Below are 25,853 nucleotides of genomic sequence, written 5' to 3' on the forward strand. Positions count from 1 at the left end.
GTGTGTAATCATTTTGTTCAAGGCATACAGAAGATCTCTTATAAAATCATATGCTTTAAGGGTTTAGCAAGCAGATTCACTGGCCTCTGCAATAAATGCAGTCATATTTAAAAAGGAAGTGACACAACACTACACTGTACTCACACACAGCTATTAGAAATGATATCCACCTTAAAATGGTTTATGTAACTTTTATTGTACTTCCAGGGGGTAGAATAGATTTACACTTAAGTTTTGGAAAACTGCTCACTGACAGAACCATTATAGTAATTGCACTGGGTCTGTTTATTAATTTGTCACAATTAAGTCAATAAGAGCTTTACTAATGTCCTATTACTTGATTAGTTTTGAAAGTGATTATCTTAAGAACTCAACTTAATTGGAAGCCTCTCAATTTACAAGGTACATTAAACCCTCAGTAGCATCTTAAGATTATTCAACATATGCAGGTCAATTACCAGTAATCACTGTTTTGTACAAATGTTCCATAAAAACTATAGCATGACATGACAAAGAGGGAAAGTGAGACCTAATTAATAATGCTAAACTCCAACTGACATTTCCAGGATAAAAGGGCAATATGAGCCTTCATATAAGGTCTTCCTAAAACTAGGTCTGTTACTAAAAATCAAATAAAGAAATGCTAGCAACTCTCTACCTTACAGATGAAGATAATTTGTCATGATTGCTAAATCACCAAATTGCATTGCTTGTACTCATGCCCAGCTGCACATTAATTTCCACATTAGTAAATTACAATTAATTCTTATTATTGCTCCATCACTTTTCTTTTTCCAGTTAATAAAAGAGACAGCAATCAATTCCTGTTCATCCTACTTTTTAGAACAGATCAACTACAACCACTACTGCACGAGCAGAAAACATGGAGTGGTTAATATACCCACTGAGAGTGTAAGGCTTTTAAAAATTATTGGCTGTAGTATAAATATTTTATATTGACCTTCCAATTCCCAAAGATTCAATATAGTTGGTTGAATATTTACAATGATTAACAATAATAAGGGCTGAGAAATTGCTTTGATACCTAGGCTGATTTCCAAACATCTAATCAAACAATTTCATAAACTTTTAAATTAAACTTTATTAATTAGATATTTGAAAGGTTTGCCCCACACTAAAAACATGAGCCTGGTCTTGAGATTAATCACAGGAAAATTGATTGCTGCTTCATTAAAAATCTGGGATAGTAGGCTCCTTGAAAAGATTATTCCACTGCTGACCTGTAAAGGCACTGTATGAATTATGTGTTCTGACTTGTTCCTAATTTAAGTCCTGTACACAGAATACATTTCCAATTGCCAAGTCTGATTTGCCACCAATTGTGTGAATACAGTGAACAAAGCTGAATCCCTAAAATACTAGTTCTGAGCATTTGAAAAACTTGAGATGAAAGCCACTTTGAGTTTGTTGCATTCAAATAACTATAATTGTCCTTAAAATTGTCCTGGGGAGTTAACTGCTTCAACAGTGGGATGCTGTGGGGGAAAGTAGTGGTCATATTTAACAATCCAGTTCCATGCATTTTGTACCAAGGATCTATCTGCCAAGAACTGAATAGTGAGGAAGGCCTCTTACCAGCCTTCCCACATACCACAAGCCATTTTTAAGGGATTTAAGCAGCCCTCTTGGGGTAGATTGTCTCTCAATTGCCTACACATCACCTTTGATAAATTTTTGCACTTTAATTACTCATATGCTGTAATTTAGCTTTAAGTGTGAGCACTTCAGGAAATATAGAAAAAAAAAAACCCACACATTTTTTCAGCATCTAATCCATGGTTGAATAAAACATCAGCCAGTTTACTCCATTCACATGTCAACTTTCTGCCACTGCCCCACCGAAGCGCAGCAGAAGTGGTCTGTGGCAGATGGGAATTCATGAAGCAAGAGGGTGGGGTGGTGTAGAGAAGTAATGAGGACTGTTAGAGGCTGTGTGCAAAGACAGATATGGTCTGCTCCTTCCTCCAGGGAATAAAAGACACTGAAAACCTCATTTACCTGGGTATTAACTTCAATTGTGGCCAGAGGAGTGGGAAGAAATGGAACAGTTCAGACACCATTAGGTTCTTGAAATTCTTACTGCCTCACAACGCATGACTAAGGAATAGCAAAGCATCCTTTATTCAGAATTTCTTGTCCCTTACGTCCCAATAAAGTAGGATATACACAAAGTACCTTTAAATTAAGTGTTGCTATCCTTATTTTCCACTTTCAATAAATAAATGCCTTTAGTTTGGTCAAGCTATGGAGTGCTTGGCACAGATATAGTGATCTGACGCTTGGCAAGAGAATTAAATGATCCAGAAGAAGCCTGGGTTCCCTCCTCCTCTTCTGATGGGAGGATGATCATAGCTTCTTGGGCTCTGGAATGCCCTCAGGTATAGGACCAGGTCACCAGCTGCTTAAAATAAAGTTGCTTTGCCTGAGCCATAGGAATGGCTTTTACACAAATGGCTCTCCTTTCTATGTTACCCCGAAGTCCTTCATTGAAAATGTTTTTTGTTCCCCTCTATGCTAAAATGGACCAACATTTGCTTTCTAGTCTTACTGAATTAAAAAAAAAATAATAGTGCAAGGGAAAAAACATGTAAACTTTTTTTGGGGGTAATTAATGTCTGGAATCAGTGCTTTCCAGAAGAGGCAATAAACTGCTTAGAATTAATTGAAAGAGTTGGGTAATTATTAACAAAATAAACTAGTCATAGAAACAGAATCCTCCCTCCCCTCTCCTCCGCCACTCCTCACCCCTCAAGGATGTTTGGAGTTGGGGGCTTCACTGAGCAGCTCTGAGATTTAAGAAACTAACTAGCTCTTATGGCTCATTTCTTATATTACGATGGTTCTCAAAGTATGGTCCTTGAGCATCAGCAGCATTGGTAGCATCAGCCTCTGCGTCAGCTGGATCTGGGTAGAAATGCAAATTATTGAGACCTACCAAAAACCTGTCCAGTCAGAAACTCTTAGGGGGCAGCCAACAATATTTGTTTTTAACAAACTCTCCAGGCAATTCTTATACACTCTAAAATTTGAGAACTACTATTCTATTAAAGCTGGGTATTTTCATACCAATTTTCTAATATTTCTATATTTCAAAAGTTATACTGACCATCAATTGGGCAGGGAAATGTTTTCAAAGGTAATTGAGAAGAGAAATGAAGCTATTCTCAGCATATAAACACTAGACTTAATGCAGTGATTTTCAACCCCAGGTGAACATTGGAATAGCTGAGGAGATTTGAAAAATGCCAAGACCATACTCCAAGCCAAATGAAACAGACCTGGGGACAGGGAGGCAGCAAAAAATATGTATGTTTAAATGCCCTAGTTATTCTAAAGCACTGGAAAGGTTGAGAATCACTGACAGAAAGTAACCATAGCAGTCAGACCCTCAGTAGAAGTGAGACAGCCTAAGAACTAGGAAGGAGGGCTCTACAGATATTTACAGCAAGAGTGCACATACCTTCTTATGGACCAGGTTTATGCCATATTAATTAAACACTATCTAATATGTGGGACATGGGAAAAGACCATTGCCTTTTATTGCCTCACACACTTCTTAAATCTTATGGATGGAGCAGTTCTTATTTCTAGAGGAGATAATTCACCAATAAATATAATTTTAGAGAGGAAACTGAGATTGGAACCTATAGGCTGATTTCCAAAATATTCTAAAAAATAACAAATATTTGAGTATGGAACCAGCACAATCCTACATGTACTACATGGAGACATTCTCTCTATATTTCCAGCTGGTTCTACAAATACCATCTCTCTTCCTGACCTCAAAAATGAAACTTGAGAATGGGTTATAAGCACTGAGTAGCTTAAAAACTTAAAAACTGCTATAAAAGAAGTATCAAGACCAAATTAGTTTTAGTTATGTGCTATTTTCTATAATATAAAATACTATACACACCACATAATTTTATAATGAAAATTGAGAAGAACAAAAATTAATAATAATTTCAATTTACATTTATTTCACACCACTTCGAAATGATATTTTATAATTAAACCATTAGATTTCCACAAAAAACTTTATGTGGTCATTAGGATAAGTAAAATTACTATTATTATTTTACTTTATGAGAAGGTAACTCAGTTTAGTGACTTATCCAAGGCCAAGAGCTATATTGACAATGTTCATAAACAGCAGCTTTAACTATGGTACTGATATTCTAATGTCTGACATTGATAACTTTGTGCATGTCAGTATGAAAACCTTAAAATATAGTTATTATTAAAACATTCAATCAGGAAAAATAAAAACAGAGTAGGTTAGCTTAAGATGCTTGGAAAAAGTGGAACTTCCTTCTTTTCTAGGGTTGCTTGAACTTTGAATTTTTAGCAGATCCACAAAATATATAAATAAAAGATAAAGATAAGACACAACACTGATTTTACACTCAGGTTGTATCACTGCTACAGAACCTTTTTCAGCATTTTGCATCAGAATATTAGAGAATCATTAAATAAGTCTGATCTGTTCATGTTCAAAAAATTTGTCTCTTGATTTTTAAAATATTATTCTTGTGACTTAAAGTCTAAGATTGTATTTGCTTCATCTTAAAATTTAATAAGTTTAATAATATGAACATTTATATTTCAACTCTCAAATAAAACACAGGGAGATATATGGAAAATATTTTTAAAAATATTTAGCTTAATTAGATGGTCTTTCATAGTTTGTGTCTACTGAAACCAGCTACAATAATACTTAAGCATTTACACCCCAAAGTAAAACCCAATAAGGGGGCTACTGCCTTTTGTTACTATAGTACATGCTTCACACAGGATAATCTTTCACTATTAGAAAACCTTAAGCTATGTAGCATTCTTAATTAAGGCCCCATTTCAGTTAAAGTAAAGCAATTTGCAATTTAATTATAATAATAATACAAATTGCAACGTAACTAATGATACAATATGCTGTTGTGTTGCATAATTAGAGCAGTGAGTAAATAAGGTTTTACAAAGCAGGAAATAAGAATAGGTGAAGGAATTGTGCTCATTCATCACCTTGCTGACTAACGAGAGCTGGAACGGAGATCAGTCACTTCCCAGCACATCCCTTGATGTGCGCCACAAAAGCACACGCTATAGACAGTTCCACTAACCTAATATAACCACCAGGCAAGTGTCAGTTTGGAAAAATCCACAAAGAGAAACAAGTGATAAAATAGTATATAGCTAAAACTAACTCATTTATCAAGAAAGACAGAATAATTATTAGGAATGCCCAGATTGTAGGCCCTGTGATAGAAATGAGTAATGGGAACATTAACTATATTATTTTAAATTAAGAACACACTGGAGAAAACTCCAAATCTAGTAAGTTTACTCTATCTAGGCTTGAATTACACCTAGAAATATGGAAATAGTGAAATGCTTGATTTTACAAACCACAGAGGTGATTTTTCTTTTGTAGGGTGGAAAAAAAAGAATGCATAGGGCCTCCTGTTCACAGTAATAAGATCAGACATCAAATTTTGACATTTGCACATTAGAGAAATTGAGTTCTACCTAAAATCTAATCTACTAAAAAGGCCATGCTTTCCTTTTAGCAGAGGTGTTATATAATACACACATCTTCATTCTGCTATTGTATTGGTGAAGCTGGTATGTTAGTCGAATCAGGTCCTGTGTATGACACCCAGGTATCTGTTCAAATTACCGCTTGCTATTAAATCACAATTCCGATTAACTTACAAGATAATATAGCAGCTCTTGAATTAAGAATTATTACAGATGTAGCAAAAGAGATAATTATATATCTATTTTTTCTGAACAGATTTTTGGGACAGAATTCCTAATGTGGAACATGAGTAAATTATTTAGATTCGCTGCTATTCTCAGTTTGCACAAATGCTGAAAACCAATTTGGCTTATTGGTGTTTTGGCTACAAATGCATAAACCTCCTCAATTCAAACCACTGCTTGCTTTAAATTCAACTCGGTGAGTACTTATTATCTCTCCTTGGCACAGACCAGTTTACATTCATCAGTTACTTGAGTGAGTGTATAATATAGTAACATATAAAAAATATATTCTGCTTTACCAACCAGGCCGTGAATACCCTGAGGGAAAGATCATGTCGGTTGTCTTTTTAAATAAAGTGAAGAGAAACAGAAAATCTTCCCAGGACCCAGTACAGAAACTTTATCACAGCAGGGACTAAAATAAATGCTTATTTCTTACAACAGAAAGGTAAAGAAACCAATTATCTTCAGGCAATAATCTGAATACTAGAGGGATGTGAATAGATAACACCAATAAGTTCACATTTTTTGTTAGCATATAGGTGTTGGCAAAGAGCAGCATCCCTATTTTTAAAATTGAGAAGCAAGAGAACTATGATATTACAGACAGAATATTCTATACCTCTCCCATCGTAATTATTGCCAAAATTTTCAAAGCCAGTTAACAGTGAGTATGTAGCTACTGTATTCTAAAAAGCACCCTCAAGCACTTTTTTTCTTGTAGGAATCATTCCACAGACACTCCCTTATTCTGAGAAGATAATTAAGAAAATATGTTTTTGCCAGACATATTTTTCCCCTCTCCTTTGAAAATTTTACTGGTGACAGCCGTCAAAAAACTAGAAAAGAAGCTCCATGCCAGCTGTCCCTTATCCTCTGGCACATACTGTAAAAATACAGATACTCAGAGGAAACAGCACATATACACAGGTTGACATGAACAGCACATCCTGAAAGGCACTTATTACAGATAAATATGAAACTCTGGCTTCTTTTCCTAGAGGATATTCTTTAAGGTAATAAACAAGCCTCACAGCTGGACGGAGAATTAATTCTATGAGTATACTTGATTACGCAAAGGGATATGAGGAATTTCAGTGGATTGATATCACTATTAATTCTGCCATGGCTTATTTTGTGAATTTGGGCAAGTCAGTGCTATTTAGTAAATGGGACTGAGAATGGAAAAAATGTATAATAAAAAATTTCATACAAATTGCCCAGGAAGAAATTAAAAGTGTTCCCATCAGCTCTTGAGTGGTCACCTAATTTCCTCTAGTTTTACGGGAAAACATTAGAGAATACAATAAAATGACACATTAGTTTTTAACATATATAATTTTCCTGTAATCTTTGAAATTAAAAAATTCTAATGTAAAATACTATACATTCAAAATAAGCTTTTATAAAAAACTCCATGCCCCAGTTGATGAATTTTCAAGAGGTATAGACAATAGAGGATAATAGAGGATTCCTCAGTTTTTAAGTTTTTAGAAGTATTCCTTTGTGTACTGAAAACTACCTCCACTATACACGAAGGATAGTTTTAACTAAGGAAAAAGCCTCTTGGCTGTTGGAAGCAAACACTAAGTAAAATTAAATATGCTTGAAAAGAATCTAATTTCTTATGCTTATTTTGAGAGAGGCTAGAACTAACTGAATGATATGAGCACCTTACAATAATTGACTGAACTTTGGCAATGATGGAGGTGCACACCTCTCTCTGCTAGTTTCAGCAGGGCCTTATTTAATTACCTTCCAGGAAACAATGCAAATTAGTTCCGCAGAATCTTAGAGTAGAAGTTGGAGAGATCATTCACGTCAGTATTTTAAACTTAGGGTTCTTAGGTTCTAGGTGGGCTCCGATGGTGCTGTTAGCTTTTGGAAATTGTGTAAAAATATGTGTAGTCAGGAATGTGCATTTTATGAGGAGAGGGCCATGTTCCATCAGAATTTCCAAATGGCCTATAAACCTGAAAAGGTGCACGAAGCAACTACTGAAGTGGCCTAACTTCCAGTTTACAAATAATCCTGGGGAGCTGAAATGATTGCTGGAAAGACGCTCAGAGTGGCTGTAAAATACCTGGAACCAGGTCTCCTGATAACCACTTAACTCAGTGTATTATTATGCTTATATCATTTTTTTCTCAGAGGGTAAGTAGGAAAAAAAAAGTGTTAAATGTGCAAAGTGTTTTCATAACCAGGTCTTATTTCAGGTGGCAGAGTCGTTTCTAGGTCAGTATTTTCTATAAATACAAAGTCCAAAGATATAGAAGCCTATTATAGGTGATCTACATGAGCCAAATAAAAAACTCACAGACCTCCAAACAAACACCATACTGCCTCCAGGCCAAGCACACACCCACTCTTGCTTTGAGTCCCTGCAGTGTATGCTATGACCTTCAAGGTGGCAGAGAGAGCTGTCGGACCTCTAAAGGGAAAAGCGGATCCTGAGATATCACATCATACAATAGAGAACTCAAGTTAACATGGCCTACTTTGGTGGACTCTCCCTCTCCCTGCCTTACTGACTTAACATCCCCGCCTCAAACACACACACACACACACACACACACACACACACACACACACACACACACACACACACTTATAAACAGGTACAGTGTGATGTCAGGTATCGATATATAACATACAAATGAAAACAAAGCGTCATATTTAACTGATTTATTAACCAAATAATTAATTTCACTGACTATTTAAGATTAATTTCAGGAAAGAAAGTCACTAAAATAAGTAATTTAGAATAAATGTGCATTAATCCTGCCAAATCACCCTGCACATCCTCTTGGCATTTCTAAAAACAAGAAAACTTTTTAATGTATTGACGTGTGTATAAATGTCTAAGTACATATTCTATCTCTACCATTTATATACAATATGATGTTAGGCAAATTACTTAATTTCTCTGCGGTGCAAGTCCCACTAGTAAAATGGAGATAACAATGGTATTGACCTTTTTGGGTCACTGTGGGATTGAATGTGGTGATACACGCAAAGACCCTAGAACAAAGCTTGACATTTTATGATAATAAAATAGCTATCATCATCATCACCACCACCACCACCACAAGGAGGTACGTATGTAACTAATTACCTATGGGGGAGAAGGGGTTAAGAAGGCAGCTTAAGATAAGACTGTTTATTGGCAAACTATTCAACTATCATAAAAATTCAAACTACTCCCTGGGAAAACACCAGAAAGTCTGTTTAGCCCAGGTTTTCTTGGAGCCAAATTCCCATGGACTTGGCATAACAAGATTCTTTACCCAAATGGGATGAGAAGGTTGGGCTGATCTGGGTCAGTGGAGCAGTTCCATTCCCTCCTTACAACTGTGGGCAGGCCAGCCCCAAGTGCTCCCCACCTGTCACACTAGTTCCTTACATGGGAGATCTGATTGGTCCAAGGTTCTGGCTCTGCAGTATCTCTGCCAGTAGCCTAATTGAAGTAAGTGCTCTTAGGACTTGGATTCTTTGGAAGTGAAATGTTTTGACAATGATTTTAAAGATAATGGGATGTTCTTGGTATCTACAGGGAGACAATATTCAACATCACCATGAATAGTGAAAACCTCAAATCACGTTTGGCTTGGATGATTCTGTTGGGGTCATACCATCCCATGATAGGGACCCATCTAAGGCCTGGAAAACTGCTAGCTTCCAACACTAGGACAGATGCCAAGACTCCCAGTGGTATCAGTCACTGACATCATACAAGAAATTATCCATCCAGTTAAACCACAATTGAATATTCCAACTTAAAATATGTTGTGAAAATGAAGAATTTTACCTTTTTATATTCAGCAATGCCCAAGGTATTCCAGAGGGAGTATGAAACGCAGGTAGCAATTTTACCCCAAGTTCCACTGCTTTCTTTCGAAATATCTGAAAAGTTAAACAGTTACGTAAGCTACTATTGTAAGCAAAACAAAAAAGTGTTATATTATCATCTCACATTTAGTACTTTCTACTTTAAAATTTTCTTTATATGAAAAAATAAGTTTCTCAAATTAATCGAATTACCTAGTAAAGCAAGAATGGTCCAGGGGCCACCGTGCTGTGGGGAATCTATTACTAATCTTGGTTGCACATTAGCATCATGTTGAGAGATCTGAATAATATGGACGTCTGGATCGCACTCTCAAGATTCTAAATTCTATGGTTTGAGGCTCCCGGAACACAATTTTTTTTAAGCACCACAGGTGACATCAGATGATTCCAACATGCAAACCAGAGGCAGAACCAGGGCTGCTGGAGGGTAAGTCCTGGACTGAAAATCGGGAGATCTGGTCCTGTCCCATCTTTACTGATTCAGTAGAGCACAGAGAAAAGAGAAGTTTTAAAAACATATTATTACAAGTAACCTATATGTCCTCTCAGTTCTTTGCAGTTTTAACTTCCTCTGATGTTAAGTGTAGGTGAAATGGAAGACACAAAGTTAAATTAGGTACAAGTTATGCCCAGAATTTATAAGGAAGATGATATATGCACATAAATATCTAGAACATAGATAGAACGACAACTGGAGATAAAATCATCTGGGAGTTCAGATGCACTCTGTAATGCTCTATGGTGAAGACAGCATTTAGATGAGGGCTGTACTCAGCATGTAATGGGACTAGGAATACTAGAAATTAAGGCAGGAAGTGGAAGCGGTATCCCTGGGGGCCGTCAGTGTAATAAACACAGACACAGGCAAGTGGGGACCTGTAGCAGAAATGGAATAGGTCAGCTTGCCTAACCAAAAAAGAGGGAATACTGGTAAACAAGGCCAGACGTATGCAACATGGGCCCAAACTGTGGAGTGTCATAAACGTAAGTCTAAGAATTCTATTCTGTTAAAATGGGAAAATATCAAAAGTTTTTAAGCAGCCAGTTCACTTGAGCACATTGTGCCTTAGGAAGGGTAATGAGATGACATCCATTCAGTCTCACTGAAGGAAGGCATGCTACAGCTTTCCCTGTGACAGTTGAAGCAGCAAGCAGGTGCCTCGCCCCTTCTCCTTCCTATACTGTATAGGACTGAACATGGTGGGATGGGAACTTAACTATTTCCCTTTGCCTCTTGCTCAAACAACGGAGATGTGAGAAAGGCTGGGGAAACCCTGAAAAGCATGGAAAAAATGGAAACAAAGTCCTCTCCCAGACAGTGGAAAAGCATTCTTTAAACCCCCTGTCAAAGAGGTCTTGTGTAGCATCTCCAGAGGGAACGGTTCCAGTCCATAATTCCTGCTGTAAGTCCTGAGCCCCCCCACAGAGAAATCCTGGCATACACTTGGGCTCCCAGAATGAATATACTCCAGTAATACCAATGTTGATGTTATTTTGAAAACCCTACTCTTTTGCAGACTCTCATTTAGTAATGAAAATTAAGGAAGTAATGAGTTTTACTATAAAGTTTTGGTTGACAATCAGTTTAGATAAACTAACATTCCTGGTATAGAAATGAGGACACAGACATTTGTAATACATAGAAAGCACTAGAAAACAGAGGGTTTTTTCCCCCCACAAATTATTATAACTCTCTTTAAAGTGGACAATTTCCCATTTCAATCACTAACAGTATATCGAAGGAGAGGAGGAAAAAAAAAAAAAAAAACAACAGACCCAAAGATATATTCTTCTCTTTCTCTGCCTTACTCTATAGAATTCTACATTCTTTTCTGCTGAAAGGGATTATCCAATCACCGCCCAGCCATCTGTTGACTTCCTAGTTTCACTTTTTAAACTGTTAGTTAATTAACTCCTTTTTCAAGAAACTTACATAAGATGGAAGTCAAACGATGCAATTAAAATACCATCGTGGATATTATAACCATATGGCGTGGGAGGTTAAGGATGCAGGCTTTGAAAACACAATGCCTATACTTGAATATTAGTTTCAACTTCTTCAAATTGGGTATTCTTGGACAAGTTGCTTAATCCCTCTATGCTAAGCTTCCACATCTATAAAGTGGGGATAACAATAGTATTTACTGGTGTGCCTGGGTGATTCAGTCAGTTAAGCATCCAACTCTTGATTTCATCTCTGGTCATGATCTCACAGTCTTGAGATCAAGCCCTGCATCAAGCCCTGCTTTGGGTTACACGCTGAGCATGGAGCCTCCTTAGGATTCTTTGTCTCCCTCTTCTTCTGCCTCACCCCCCCCCCCCAAAAAAAAAAAAGCCCACAGTTGCATTTACTATTTTAAAGATTGTGGAAAGAAATGACTGTTTCTATATTGAAGGATCTTAGGACATGCAGCAATCACATTAAAAGGTTAGCTGTATCATTATGGTGATAGTGATAATGGTATTTCCCTAAGAACTTTCCCTAGAAGGAAATGCTTAAAATTCTTTCTTGTCTTGGCTTTTATCCCACTGCTGTTTTGGTACCTTCTCCTCAGGTTGTGTGTGTGTGTGTGCTATGACCCCATTACACATACTCTTATCATCAGCATTCATTCTCAAGAGCTAAGCCCTCAGTTCTCATCACCTGTTTGCATTTTCTAATTCAACCTTCCATGTCAGCTCTAGTGCTATACTTCTACTTGTGTACTCACATCACAATTTAGGTATCTTGTTGTCTTCTGAAACAACATGTCCAAGATGAAATAATCACTTAATATTCCAGGCAAACTTCCCCAGTTCCATCACTGACACTGTTCAACCAGTCCGTGGGTCCCAAGAGAGGAAGCATTTTGACTATTGATTTATCACTCTTTAGTCATCAAATGTCAATGTTCATTTCCCCGAAATGTCTCATTTCCAATTCATTCCCTTTCTGTGATATGAGCATAGTCCTCATTTTCATCACCAGGTACAATGAAATGGCATGATAAAAAAAAAAGAAGGCCCTCTTGGGGCGCCTGGGTGACTCAGTCAGTTAGGCATCTAAATTTGGCTCAGGTCATGATTGTGGTTTGTAAGTTTGAGTCCTGCATCAGGCTCTGTGCTAACAGTTCAGAGCCTAGAGCCTGCTTCAGATTCTGTGTCTCCCTCTCGCTATGCCCCTCAGTGAGCGCGCTCTCTCTTTCTCTCTCTCTCAAAAATAAACAAACATTAAAAAAAAAAAAAAAGGAAGTCTCCCATTCTCCAGGATTTCCCTTCCTGTTTCCATTAGTCTGTATCTGTATTACCGAATCTTTTTACTATACGACTTTCTTCTTCAAGAAACAATAATGATTCCCTCTTGTCTAAAACATCAGGTTAAAACTGATCTGCTGACTTTTCAATGACCTCTATGAATGAGACCAATTTATTGTCTTCCTTCTCTCTAAGACCACTCTGGCTCCAGCTTGAGTTTTCACGGTCTTGGTCACTCATTCAAGGTCCATCCACTTTAGTATCTTTTTTTCTTTCTTAAGTGATTTTCCTCCCAACTTTACTGAGATACAATTGGCATGTAAAATTGTATATACCATGATGATCTGATTCATGCATACACTGTGAAATGATTACTACAATAAGCTTAGTTAACATCTCTATATTTTTGCATAATTCCTTTTTTTGGGGGGGGTGGTGCAACCTTTGTATACTTATTTGTAGAGTCTCTCACCTTGAAACACTCTTTTCTGCCTCCTGGTGACCAATCCAAATTCACCCATTCCTCAAGGCCCAGTCTAAATCTCAACTCCAGGCCAAGATCTTTGCCTTATGTGAACTCCTACACTGACAACTGGCATCACATAATGTAGCATTTGATTACAGAAATCAAAATATAGATCTCTAATGCTTTCTTGTGTGACTCTCTTGTACCCCCAAGTAACTTTCTTTTCTTTCTACAAGTAGAGAAAAACACCTCCATTTCTCCTCACTGCCTATTATACATATCCAACTCAGATTAAGTCATTTTGTGTTTATTTAAGATTTTTAAATGTTTATTTTTGAGAGAGAGAGAGGGAGAGCATGAGTAGGAGAGGGGCAGAGAAACAGAGAGGGAGATGAATCCAAACCAGGCTCCAGGCTCTGAGCTGCCAGCACAGAGCCCAACATGGAGCTCACACCCACGAACCCTGAGATCATGACCTGAGCCGAAGTCCAATGCTTAATCAACTGAGCCACCCAGGTGCCCCAGGTCATTTTGTGTTTAAATTTATTGATATCACCACAGTATTCCTATGAGTAGTGGGTGGGAGAATATTTGTATTCTCAGTTAACAGAGAGAAAATCACAACCCTGTGTCTTGAGATTCCCTAGTCCACCTTTGCTGGCTCCCTAGCTCTCTGCATGCCTAGTTCATGCTTAGCTTTAGGAATCCACTTTCATGACCCTTTTGGAGGTCTTTCTTAACAACACCATGTAAAGTTAGCCATTCCATTTACTGTTCATCATATCATCTTGTTTATTTCTGTCCCACCATTTATCACGTCCCTAATTAATGTATTGTTTATTGTTTGACAATCCCAGCAGGCATAAGCTTCACAAGGGCATGGACTGTTTTCTTTGTTGAGGTATACATACACCTAGTATCCTATAATGTAGCTGGTACTCAGTAAATGTTCATTTAATGAATTAATCCAATATTAATAAATATACCTTGGGCTCTGTAATCAGAAACCAATTGATATTCTAGTGTCTGTGAAGTGCTCTATCCTATTCTACTAGTTTCTGTTGCTGGAAAATAATGAATTATGTCAAATATTGTGGAGTCTCAACCCTTGGGCACAATTACAAAATAGTTTTGGGTAAAAACATTAATTAACATATTCATGCTTTAAATGAAATCATATATGAGCCTGAGTCAATTCTAATTCTTAATGTTTGATTTGTTATCTCCTCCTGAGATATTAAGACAAGTTACTTGGAGGAGGAATCCAGATTCTCAAAGATAATGTCTTTCTCCTTAAAATAGTGACTATGTAATAAAATTTGAAACTAGTTTGTTAAGTTAATGCTGTTATAAGAATGAAGGAAAAATGTCACAAATCATTCTAAAGAACAGTTAAGTTTTAACTAGCACATGGTGGACAATGTGCTGAAAGGCAAATGATCACAAAAAGCACACTTAAATGGTGCTTCTGTGCTCTTTCAAATGGGGCAAGCAGGATGAAGGTCGCACTGGACCAGCCAGCACTTGCATCTTAGGACTGGCTCTACCATGACTTCAAGAGGCGCCTGGGTGCATCACTTAACTTTTCTGGTTGTTGGTTTCCCCAGTTAAATGGGCTTATAGAAAAGCAAGTACTCTAAAGTCATAAAGCTAGTACTAAAATGGGACTCGCAAAAAAGCAAACCTATTATCATTTTTATAAAGATAGGAAGTGTTAATTTGCCATCAAATTCTCAGTCAACCTTGGTTTCCAGGATTTACTGGTACTTATGTTTGGTAGGGAGGATTTTATAAAGATAGCAAAAAGAAAAATGACAGTTAATAAAATGGAATCCATGCTGATAATAGAAGATATTTTCTTTTTTTTTTTAAATGACCATTAAAATCAAATAGCTTTTGTACAACATGTACCAATCAATTTGAGATGGGCAGACACTTACGATCCACAAGGAAACTTCAAAAAGATCCTGCATCCTAGAGATTCTGGTGATATCCATAGCAAAAAATTAAAACTAATATAATCTGCTGAAAGAAGGGTAGTAAAATATGATGAAATAGCTTCTAAAATAATCTTTCAAGCATGTATCTAACAAATAGGTTTAAATAAAAACTTTTATGGTCTCAAGTTAAGAATTTCAAAATAACTGCACCAAACCTGTATCTTTTCATTACTTTTAAGGAACATCATCATAGTCTTACTGCTGTTTTTGATCAGTGTTTTAAAAACTTCAGATTGTAGAATGTATCAAATAAAAACATTTATCTTTTTACTTTTCCCTTACAGATAGGATTAGACAAGGCTGTAAACAAGATGTATGGCTTTTTTTGCCTTTCTAGTTTGCAGATCCCCGAAGAACTGTACAGGAATATTTACACGCCAGAGCAAAGAGTAAGGAAAGAGGAAATGAATAAGAACAGAAGGCTCTGGCACTGGAAAGAACCAGTTTCAGTTCAGACATGCTTCAGTTTGAAGTGCGCAATCAATATCAAAGCCTTTCTTCAAATGCTTACGCTGAGCTGAAAACTTCACTGTTAAAAGATCAAACACTAATTCCCCATTAGTATAAGCAGTGTTTACCTATTACTCATTTTTGCTACATAAAGCTTTCAGCACAAGATGCCATAGATATGATAAATATCTTTGGCTGAAAACAACTAAAATAACCTATATATCGTTAGCTGAGTTGATTAACACACATGACACGGCCAAATTTAATCATTCAACCAATAAGTAGTTATTGAGCTACTGTGGCTTTATAATTTAGAGTAGAATTGCTAAAGGTTTAAGTATTTAAATAAAGATATATAAAAATAGTTAATCCAGAAGAAATTTAGAGCTGGAAGGGATGTCAGAGGTCATCTAGTTCTATAATCTTAGTGTACAGATGAAACTGATGCTCAGAGAGGCCCTGTTCCCCAATTAAATGCTCTGATGTGGGACGGTTCAATAGTAGCTGTGGTCAAGTGAATGCCAGCTTCATTCTACCCCAGATACAAGTAATTCTTCTGACTCACAGAAACTCCCCTGTGAGTTCTATGTATATATGTGTGCACACATCTTACACTGCCTTTTTCAAATTTTGCATTCTCTCTGTAATTCATTAAATCCCAAAACTGACATTCTTCTAAATAAGAACTATTTGTTGTATTTGTCAAGTTGCATTATGAACTTCATTTTTTATGAATTTATAAATTTGATTAGATGAATTCTTTTGTCAATTGTTTTGTTTTTCTTCTCTATGATACGGTATAATTTGATTTTTAGTCTTTAGGCAATTAGATGAAGCAAGTGTCCTTCCTTTCCCTGCAAAAGTAAAGCACTAAGATCCCCCTGAACTTGATTATTCGGAATAAAAAGAATATGCATGTTAATCTGCCAGTAACCATGAGTCACAACCAAGAAGAGTCAATGTAACTGTGCCTTAGACTATTTTTTTCCAATGTATGAAAACCACAAAGTTTAAGTGAAAGGAAAAAACTTCTGATAGGTATAATTTTAAAATCTGGATATAGAATACCCTAGAGAATAGGCATTTTTGACTTAGCTAGCTTTTTAAAAATATTTCTCATGAAAAAATTAACAGTGAAAAGTTTTTTTTAAAGTTTGCTTTTATAGTATCTCCTAGTCAAAACGAATAAATGTTGATAAATGAATTAATAAAATTGCATCTTGGTACTGATTCTTCCTTGAGGGTTCCAATTCTATTCCCTAGCTTCTTAGTTTTTTCCTGGGGGCTCTAATTTCGTTCCCTAGCTCCTGAACAGGGAAGATCTTATAAAATTAAGCGAGCAGGATGAAAAATGGGGAGAAATACTAGATAGAATTTCAGGCTGTTTAGGGTCAACATCACCAGTATCCATGTGGGCAGAAACCATGGCCATCTCCTCCTGGAACTGGTCCTACGATTTCCCTGAGCATAAATAAGCCAGAGTCAAGGTGGCCTAGTAATAGGTACACTGAACAGGCGGTCAGGAGACCTGGGTTCTAGTTCAGGGTCTGCTACTTTTCAGTTCTGTCACAATGAAGATGGCCTTCATTTTCATCTAGTGCCTTCATGAAAGGCACTAGACAAGACACTTTCTGAGTACTTTTCTGCTCTATACGATCTGGTTTTAAGACTTAGGAAGCACTTACTGCATGTTTCTCAATGTGATAAGGACTATAAGAGAGATCCGGGAGAAAACAAAGATCCCTGATCTCAAGGAGCTTACAACCAGGAAGGCAAGTCAGGCATATAGAACTATATAAACATAAAATATACACCATAAAACAATAGTAGCACATAAATAGAGACTAAATTGTGCAATATAGGCTGTAACTATGGGAATAAAACAAAGAAAGAGATTGAGTTAGGTCCTGGGGGTGAGGTAAGATTGGAGAGGTGGCACTTATGTGGGTGTAGGTGGGTGTTTATTTGGGGGTAGGTATGTACCTGTTTGTGCACACTCTGCATTAATGTGGTGGAGGACAGGAGATCAAACAGAAGGGGAGAGGAAGGAGCCAGACAGAGAGCAGAGTAGAGAGGTAGATTTATAGGGCCCAAATGAAATAAGACAAGTTCATTAACCTTAAATATCAGGGAGAGAAGTTAAAGGGTTGGTTAAAAGAGCATATCATGGGTCAAGCAAGTCCCAACACTTACCACCTTAGTGCCTCCCATTCACAACAAATGTAGGAATTTCTGAATCAGGACTCTGAGGAATGGGGCAGGAGAAAGGCAGGAGTTCTCATTGGTTATGCAACTTTTCTTAGTTGTAAGGGGCAAAGGTACATAAATGACAATGCCAAGAAATATTACAATGGTTTTGTGACAGAGAAAAGATCCTGAGAAATAATTAGGGTCCTTTAAAAAACTTTCTCAAGGGGAAAGTATGTGTTTATTGTAGAGATAAATCGGGCAGTGCGGGGTTTAGAGAAGGTAAATAGTATGATGACAGAAAGCTATGTGTCCCTCTTCTAACATACATTTAATATGGAAGTTCTAACATATATCCAAAATGCACAAAAAAGTTAACAGAACCAATGGTTATGTAGCTCTTGCACTGAGAATTATCCTTAGGTGTACCATACACTGTGTTACCTTAGATGTTCTAAAAAACACTGGCCAAAAGAACAATAAATAACAGCATAATAGTCCAAGCCATTATACAGTGCTCAGAGATGGGCTGTTGAGCTGCTCATTCTGTCTCAATTTTGGTCTTAAAACATGGGCAATTCACCAACATGAGGTTTGAAAAATATGCAGTATATTGCTAACGATACTTAATATTACTTAAGTATGCCAGATAGTGCCTGAACACACATTTCACATCAAAAAGAAAACACCTTTTTAAAGAAAACATAGTCCCTGCTAAAGAGACAGGAAATTATGAAAATCTGTACCCTATCTATGATTTCTAATAGAATTTGTGGAATCCACCACATAAAGCTTGTTAATATGTGCTATCACAGTGTTAAAACAGGGACTGTCCTGTTTATTATTACATTTACAGGTAAATATCACAAATCATTTGAAATACACAGAATCCAGGCTTGGAAACCTTTGTCCAATAGAAAGATAAGAATAAAATGACAGCATCATCTATCCAAGTATATTATGATTCCTTGGCATTTTTGAGTTTTAAGACATTCTATGCTAGGGATTTTTCCAGATGCCGAACCTCATCTCTAAAGCACATCAAAATATCTGTAGTTTAACCTTGTTATTTGTATTGGTTTTAGAAACATGTTTATCTGTTCTTTCGATCTAGTGAAATGTACAGCTATCCCGTCTTGCTGACTCAGCATCTGTATCACATGCAGACACTGGCTTGGGACTAAGAGATCTAGCTCCTTGCCATCTGCTAATGGAGCTGTAAGATCTTGAGCACTCACTTAACCCCCTCTGTGCCTCAGTTTTTAAATATGTGAACAGGGAATCATTTTCCCCACAAGATGATTAAATGTTATTAAATGTCCATGTGCTTTGTAACGAGCCATAATAGTTACCATCCTCATTGTTCTTTGCTGTAAGATCACGGTTCCCTCAGGAATAATTGGAGGAGATTAGGCTTTTTGTCCATACACCAAATGGTCCAAAAACTGCTGAGCTTTTATGTCTGTTTTCTGTAGTTGTAATGTTTCTTTTGGTTATTAGCTATCAGTTCATTATAGTGAAGATTTCTCACTGTTGTAGTATATTTGCTCTCCTTCTAAATTGCTGACTAATTTTGTAAACAGTCATCTGTACCAGAGCCTGAGGATGTCAAATGTCTCTTGCATGTTTGTCTTCTGTTGAAGGGCATGAGCTTCAGGAAATGTGCCCTAATTTTGTGTCAGGTGACTGAATATGAACTATTAACTCTACATGGATGAAACAGCAGTGAATTAGTATGGTATTTAGCAATAGTAGCTTGCAAATTTGCAAAGTCAACTAAATACCTACATCTACACAGGTTCTGTTTGCTTTTTCTAAAAAAATGCAAAATGTAAGCGACTCCTTTTTCAGTCTAAGCAAATGTAAACCCATCTGATTCTACATCTAATCCCATTAATTTGGTGGTTTTGATTTCTGCATAACCCTCTTTTATCAGATAAAGGACACCTCTAAATTGCCCCTGGGCACAGAGTTCATAATTAACCAAGTCAACTGATGGATGAACATTTTATCAAATGGTGATGTTGCTGGACAAAAAAAATTGGCGCAGTGCTATTTTTCTTTTATCTTTATGCCTCCCTCAGCAAGTTGATTAACCTCCCTTAGCCTCAGCTGCCTCATCTACAAAATGGACAACTATACCTTTGCACCTGAGAACTCACAAGTTCCTTCTCATCCCCCATTCTTTTTACCTAACACCAAAAGTAAATTTTTAATTTTTCCTATCTTACAATGAATATATTCTCATTATTGAAAAATCACAAAATTATACAGACAAAAAAATAGGGTCCCGTTCATCCTATCCATCTAGATACAAACTACTGTTAACATCTTAAGTGCCTATTCTTCTAAATGGTATTGATTGCATTTTTTTTTCTTGAAAAATGGCAGTCTTCCATATGTAATGTTTTAAATCCATCCCCAGCAACTCAATCTACATCAAAAACAACACTGCATACCAGAGGTCAGCAAACATTTTCTGTAAAGGGTCAGATAGTAAGTGCCAGTTACATACTCTCTATCTCTCATGGGTTTTTTTTTGTTGTTGTTGTTTTGTTTTTTCTTTTATAATCCTTTAAAATGTAAAAGCCATTCTTAGCTCTGGTAGTAAAAAACAGGATGAATCTGGCCAGAGTGCTGTAGTTTGCTGACCTGTTTTACATTAATGCATACATTTCTGTAGTATCTCTCTTAAAAAAGTTATATAATATACCAATGTATGCCAGATGTGCCAGAACTTCGCCAGATTCCTATTACTTGACACTGAGGTTTCCACTGTCTTGATATTACAAACAGCAGTGGGATGAACGTTGCTGTACACACTTATTTATATATATGACTATTTCCTCAGGGTAAATGGTTGGAAGCAGAATTTTTGGTCATAGGGCATTTCTTTATCCATCCACTCACCAACTGGAGATGTAGAATCAGAGCAGTCATAGACAAAATGTAAATGAATGGGTGTGTCTGTAGCCTGCCACCCCGTATTATGTTAACTTTCCTGAGAGCACCTTAAATATTTTTTATTTACAGTAAGAGGTTTAAAAAATTTTTCACATATCCTATTCATGAAAACACTACATGTTTTTAATAGACCAGTGTTCTATTCTTGCACTAAATAATTCAATGCCTTGTATTAATAATTGTCATCAGAATATCAAAATGTTATATAGTTCAATACTTTTCTATTAGTAGAGCTTCAAAAATACCAAACTGAAATATTCTGGGGGTACTTGGGTGGCTCAGTTGGTAAAGTTTCTAAGTTTGGTTTCGGCTCAGGTCATGATCTCATGATTCGTGAGTTCGAGTCTTCTGTTGGGCTCTATTCTGACAGTGTGGAGCCTGCTTGAGATTCTCTCTCTCTCCCTTTCCCTCTGCCCCACCCCTGATGATGCTCTTTTTCTCAAAATAAATAAAGTTAAAAAAAATAAATTTAGAGTTATCACTTGGAAAAAAAATGAATATGGGAGGCATTTCCTCTAAAATATAAATATATAATAACTAACAGAAAATATGATTTACCTTGTACATTGTGGCTACTCTTGCACTATCTGAATGCTTTGTAAAGCTATTACATACACACACACATGCACACACACACTTCAACATAGCTGAAACTTTCTAAATTACAAACTTTCAGAAAGAGACCTCTTCTATAATTCTGACCTTTAAAAATGTCAATTCATTTATTTAACAAATATTTATTGAGTGCCTATGTACTACATGCCAAGTTGCAAAAGGCACTTGGAATACATAAGTAAATAAGACAGCTGTGGTCAATGACTCATAGTAACACTTGTTTTTGAAGTGTAACTCTAGAAAAATGTCCACAGAGTAAGTAGTATTTGATGATGCACAGGAAAGGATCAAGTAATAACTTCCATTTCTTCTCCAAAAAGAAAGTGAAGAAGAAAATTATATTTTTGTGAGTACTGCACAAAGTATTAGACAAATCCTTGCCATCAGACAGACCATCTAAAATCAGCAAAAGTATCAGAGATATATAGAAAGACAACTGTATAAAACTATAGAGAAAGTTATCATTTAGATGTTTTTAAAGATCTTAAACTCAGCTTTACACAAAGCAGACTTCCCCCAGCATGATCTATGTACACTATACATAAGTCTTTTATTCAGTGACTGGTCAACGTCTTGAAGGTTATTCCGATGGGAATCACCCTAAGTAGCTAAAAAACTGATTAGATCTGTTCAGAAGGGCTAACTCTAATAGAAAGACTGGGATAGTAGCACTGTGTGTTTAAAAAAGTAAAAGTCACAAAGAAAGACAAATACTATATGCTATCATTATATGTAGAATCTATAAAGGCCGAACTCATAGAAACAGAGAGCAGAATGGTGGTTGCCCAGGGGCTAAGGGGGAAAAGGGGTTGGGAAAATGGGGAGATGCTGGTCAAAGGGGACATACATACTTCCAGTTATAAGATGAAGAAGTTCTGGCTATCTAATATACTACATGGTGACTGCAGTTGACAATGGTGTATTATATACTTAAAAGCTGCTAAAAGAATAGACCTCAAATTCTCTCCACAATTATGTGAGGTGATGGAGGTATTAACTAATGCTACTGTGGTAATCATATCACAATATATAAGGGCACCAAATCATGTTGTAAATTTTACTTACACAATGCTGTAAGTCAGTTATGTCTCAATGAAGCTGGGAAGGGGGGAAGTATGACTCAAAGTTCTGAGATAATGCATGGTGGAGAAAACATGGCATTCAAGGATAAAAGAGGAGTAAAAGAGAGGTGATAGAAGACGCCTGGTAGTCCTAAGGCCAGTCTAAGCCCAGGCAGCAGACCCATAGGTCAAGATGACATAGAAACAGAGTCAAGTTCTTCTAACATAAAAAAGGAGCAATGCACAGGATAAAAACTTGATATGAATGCTGAAAATCTCACCTTTTAAAAAATAGAGTAAGAGTGGAGTACTGTAACTTTGGCCCTAATTTTAGTCACTACAGGGCAGTATTGTTGAAGATAACTGACTGAGAACCATGGGAAATAGCAACTATCTTTTTTTTTAGGGGTTGTGATAGAAAAATAAACTAAAAAATTCTGGCAAATTCCAGCATGGATCTTGGACTTTGAAGGAAATAAGATTTTAAAACACTTAATTATTAATATCTCCATTAAATATTAGAACAATGACAAAAATTTGTGCCACATATTCTTCTGGGATAATGAGATGGCTCTTCTATTTACTTTATTTACTAGAGCTTCCCTTCATATAAATGAAACCCCAAATAATGTATGCTCCATTTGATACAATGTTTATTAGGTTTTAGGAAAGGAATCATCATGGTTCCCAATAGAGGAAATGTTTCCCTCAATTTTTCTGATGTAGTAAATTAGGACAGGGTTTCCTAAACAATGGTGACAGCCAAGTCTAGATGTCTATTTTTTTAGTTCATTTTTTTTTTTTTTAAAGGAATCCTATTGGTTGCAAGAGGAGAGTTTATGGCATTAAGTCAGTGGTTCTCAAAGTGTGGACGGGTTTCAGGCTAGTGGCATCAGCGTCACATGGGGACTTGTAAGAGGTGGGAATTATCAGACTCCCATCCACATCTACAGAATCAGAAACTCTGAGGGGGGCCCATAAATCGGTTAATAAGCCTTTGCTGGGTTTTGGATATACACTAGTTTGAGAAGCACTGAATGTGAGTGGACTCAGATAATTGGATAAGAATGAGAAATAAATTGATTGGAAACAATACTTTCATCCAAATATTTATATAACACCATGAGTATTACATGGTTTCTGCGGTGAACCAAGCAAAAATCTTTAATAATCTTTAAGTTTAGCAAATTGCACAAGAGGTATTAAGCCACATGACCCTGAATTCACCGTTTAATAGCCAACTCTCCATTTGCTGTTCGCCTGATATATACGAGCAAATGGGACAGCCAATTCCTAAATGAATGGCAGTCATCACTGCATAATTTCAGTCTTATGTGCTTGCCACTGTGGTTTAGGGGCTTATTTTACTGTTAGTCATGTCTCTAAGTCACTTAATAGCATTAGAATGGAAAGATACGGTCAAATTTATGAGGCTGAGAACAAACCTCCTGTGAGTACTTTATACCACATTGAGAATCTAATTACTGGTTGGCAACACAGCATTTATTAGTTTTTTCTCCTTTCACACAGACTCTGTAGCAAATCAGCACACAATAGTATTCAGTTTTGAAGGGACATTTGTATGTAAAGTAGCTCTTGTATCTAATTGTGGTAATTGACAGGTAAAATAACCCTGTTTCAGCATAGGACTGATAATACAAAGTTAAAAACAATAACAACAACAATTATTTTCAACAGTGAGAGCTATGCCAATATTATAGACCAGGAATAATGTAATTGAGAAACATTTGTAAAATTAGGCATGTCTCATATTAATAGTAGGAAGAAGATTTATGTACAACTTTCTTAAGAGATATTTTGGGCTTCTTTTCATTAAAGTTCTTAACAAGGAAATCAGCAGGAAAGAAATGGAAACTAGCGAATATATGTAAATATTTCTTGAGGTCTAGATCCCTCAGGAAATTTGGAAAATCTAAATACATAAACATTTAAAAAAGTTTCCTGAGGCCTTTCCAAACTCTTATCGGCTAAACTTCATTTATCAATGACTGATTAGAATCCAAAACTGTGGGGGAGGGGGGGCAGGGATCAACATATTGGTTTTGTGCTGGTTGAATAAATTTCTACATTTAAAAAATTCATAATAAAGACTTTACAGTAAGGAATGCAAATGTATTTAAATAAAGTAATCACACAACTAATTATAATGACAGACCACATGCATTTCAGTAACGTGGACCACAAATCAAATATTTTGAGGCAAATCCTTTTCTCCCCATGAGTTTCTTTCTTTCATTTCTTTCCTTCTTTCATTTCTTGCCTTCTTTCTTTTATTACTGTCCACACTAGGATGACAACCTCTGTGAAAACACAATCATTTAGTGGGAATGCCCAAGTTCAGGGATGCCAGGAATTAGGATGTTTAAGTAGGTTTTCAGCCATATAACTTCCCAAAGACTGAACTGCATAAATGATTTTGGCCAAGTAATAATAATAATAGCTGATGCTTATATAGCATTTGGTATACTTCCGTGACTTTTCTGCGTGTCTACATCTAAGTCGCTTAAGCCTTTAAAGAAGCTTCAGAGGGTGGGAAAGGTTAACATCCCTCATTATGTTCACACACAGCTATGAAAAGGTAGATCTGTGATTTGAATGCCCAAGTCTGATGCTCGAGTCTAGGATTGACCATTACTCCATGCTACTGAAACCAAGTTTCAGAGTTAACTCTGAACAAAATTCAACATGTGTTGTAAGACAAGACTGAATTAATGAAAGGATTGCTTATTGTTCTCCATATAATAAATGTTAATCACCATATATGCTATTAAGTATACAGCTGTTTATAACTTGAGAATTTACTACCACACCTAGGTGGTAAATAAACTGTTTCAAGTTATTTGGATGATCTATTTTATAAAGTAAAAAGATGAATGCCATTTACCAAAATACCTCTTCAGCCAGCACTTTAAGACATGTAGAATATTTATATATATACTGTATATTTGAATTATGCTTGCTTTATATCTGATATATAATCTATAATTTGTATGTATCAAGTTAACTCAAATACATTAAACATTCCTTTAGAGAGAAGATCCCAAGATCCAAAATAGATCCCAAGATCCAAAATTGATTCCACCCAAGCTTGAATCCCCTTCTGGGAAATTTTTTTGCTGTTAATTTATTTTAAAACTTAAATTCTAAAGATGCACAGAGATACAGACACCCCCTCCCCCAACACACACATATACAACATGTACTGCCTAGTGTAGTATCATAAGG

General features: G+C 36.3%; 1 protein-coding gene across 1 annotated transcript in view; it reads right to left on the reverse strand.

Moving 5' to 3' along the window:
• The window catches only part of MAN1A1 (mannosidase alpha class 1A member 1), a 173,066-nt gene that overhangs the window by 62,196 nt on the left and 85,017 nt on the right, over positions 1-25,853 (reverse strand). The window contains exon 6 of the mRNA XM_025925936.2: positions 9,590-9,684. Within this exon, the coding sequence (XP_025781721.2) occupies positions 9,590-9,684 (95 nt within the window). The remainder of the gene's footprint in view (positions 1-9,589; positions 9,685-25,853) is intronic.

The sequence above is a fragment of the Puma concolor genome, chromosome B2, assembly GCF_028749965.1.
Source record: "Puma concolor isolate L17-30 chromosome B2, mPumCon1.1.hap2, whole genome shotgun sequence".
Classification (NCBI taxonomy): domain Eukaryota; kingdom Metazoa; phylum Chordata; class Mammalia; order Carnivora; family Felidae; genus Puma; species Puma concolor.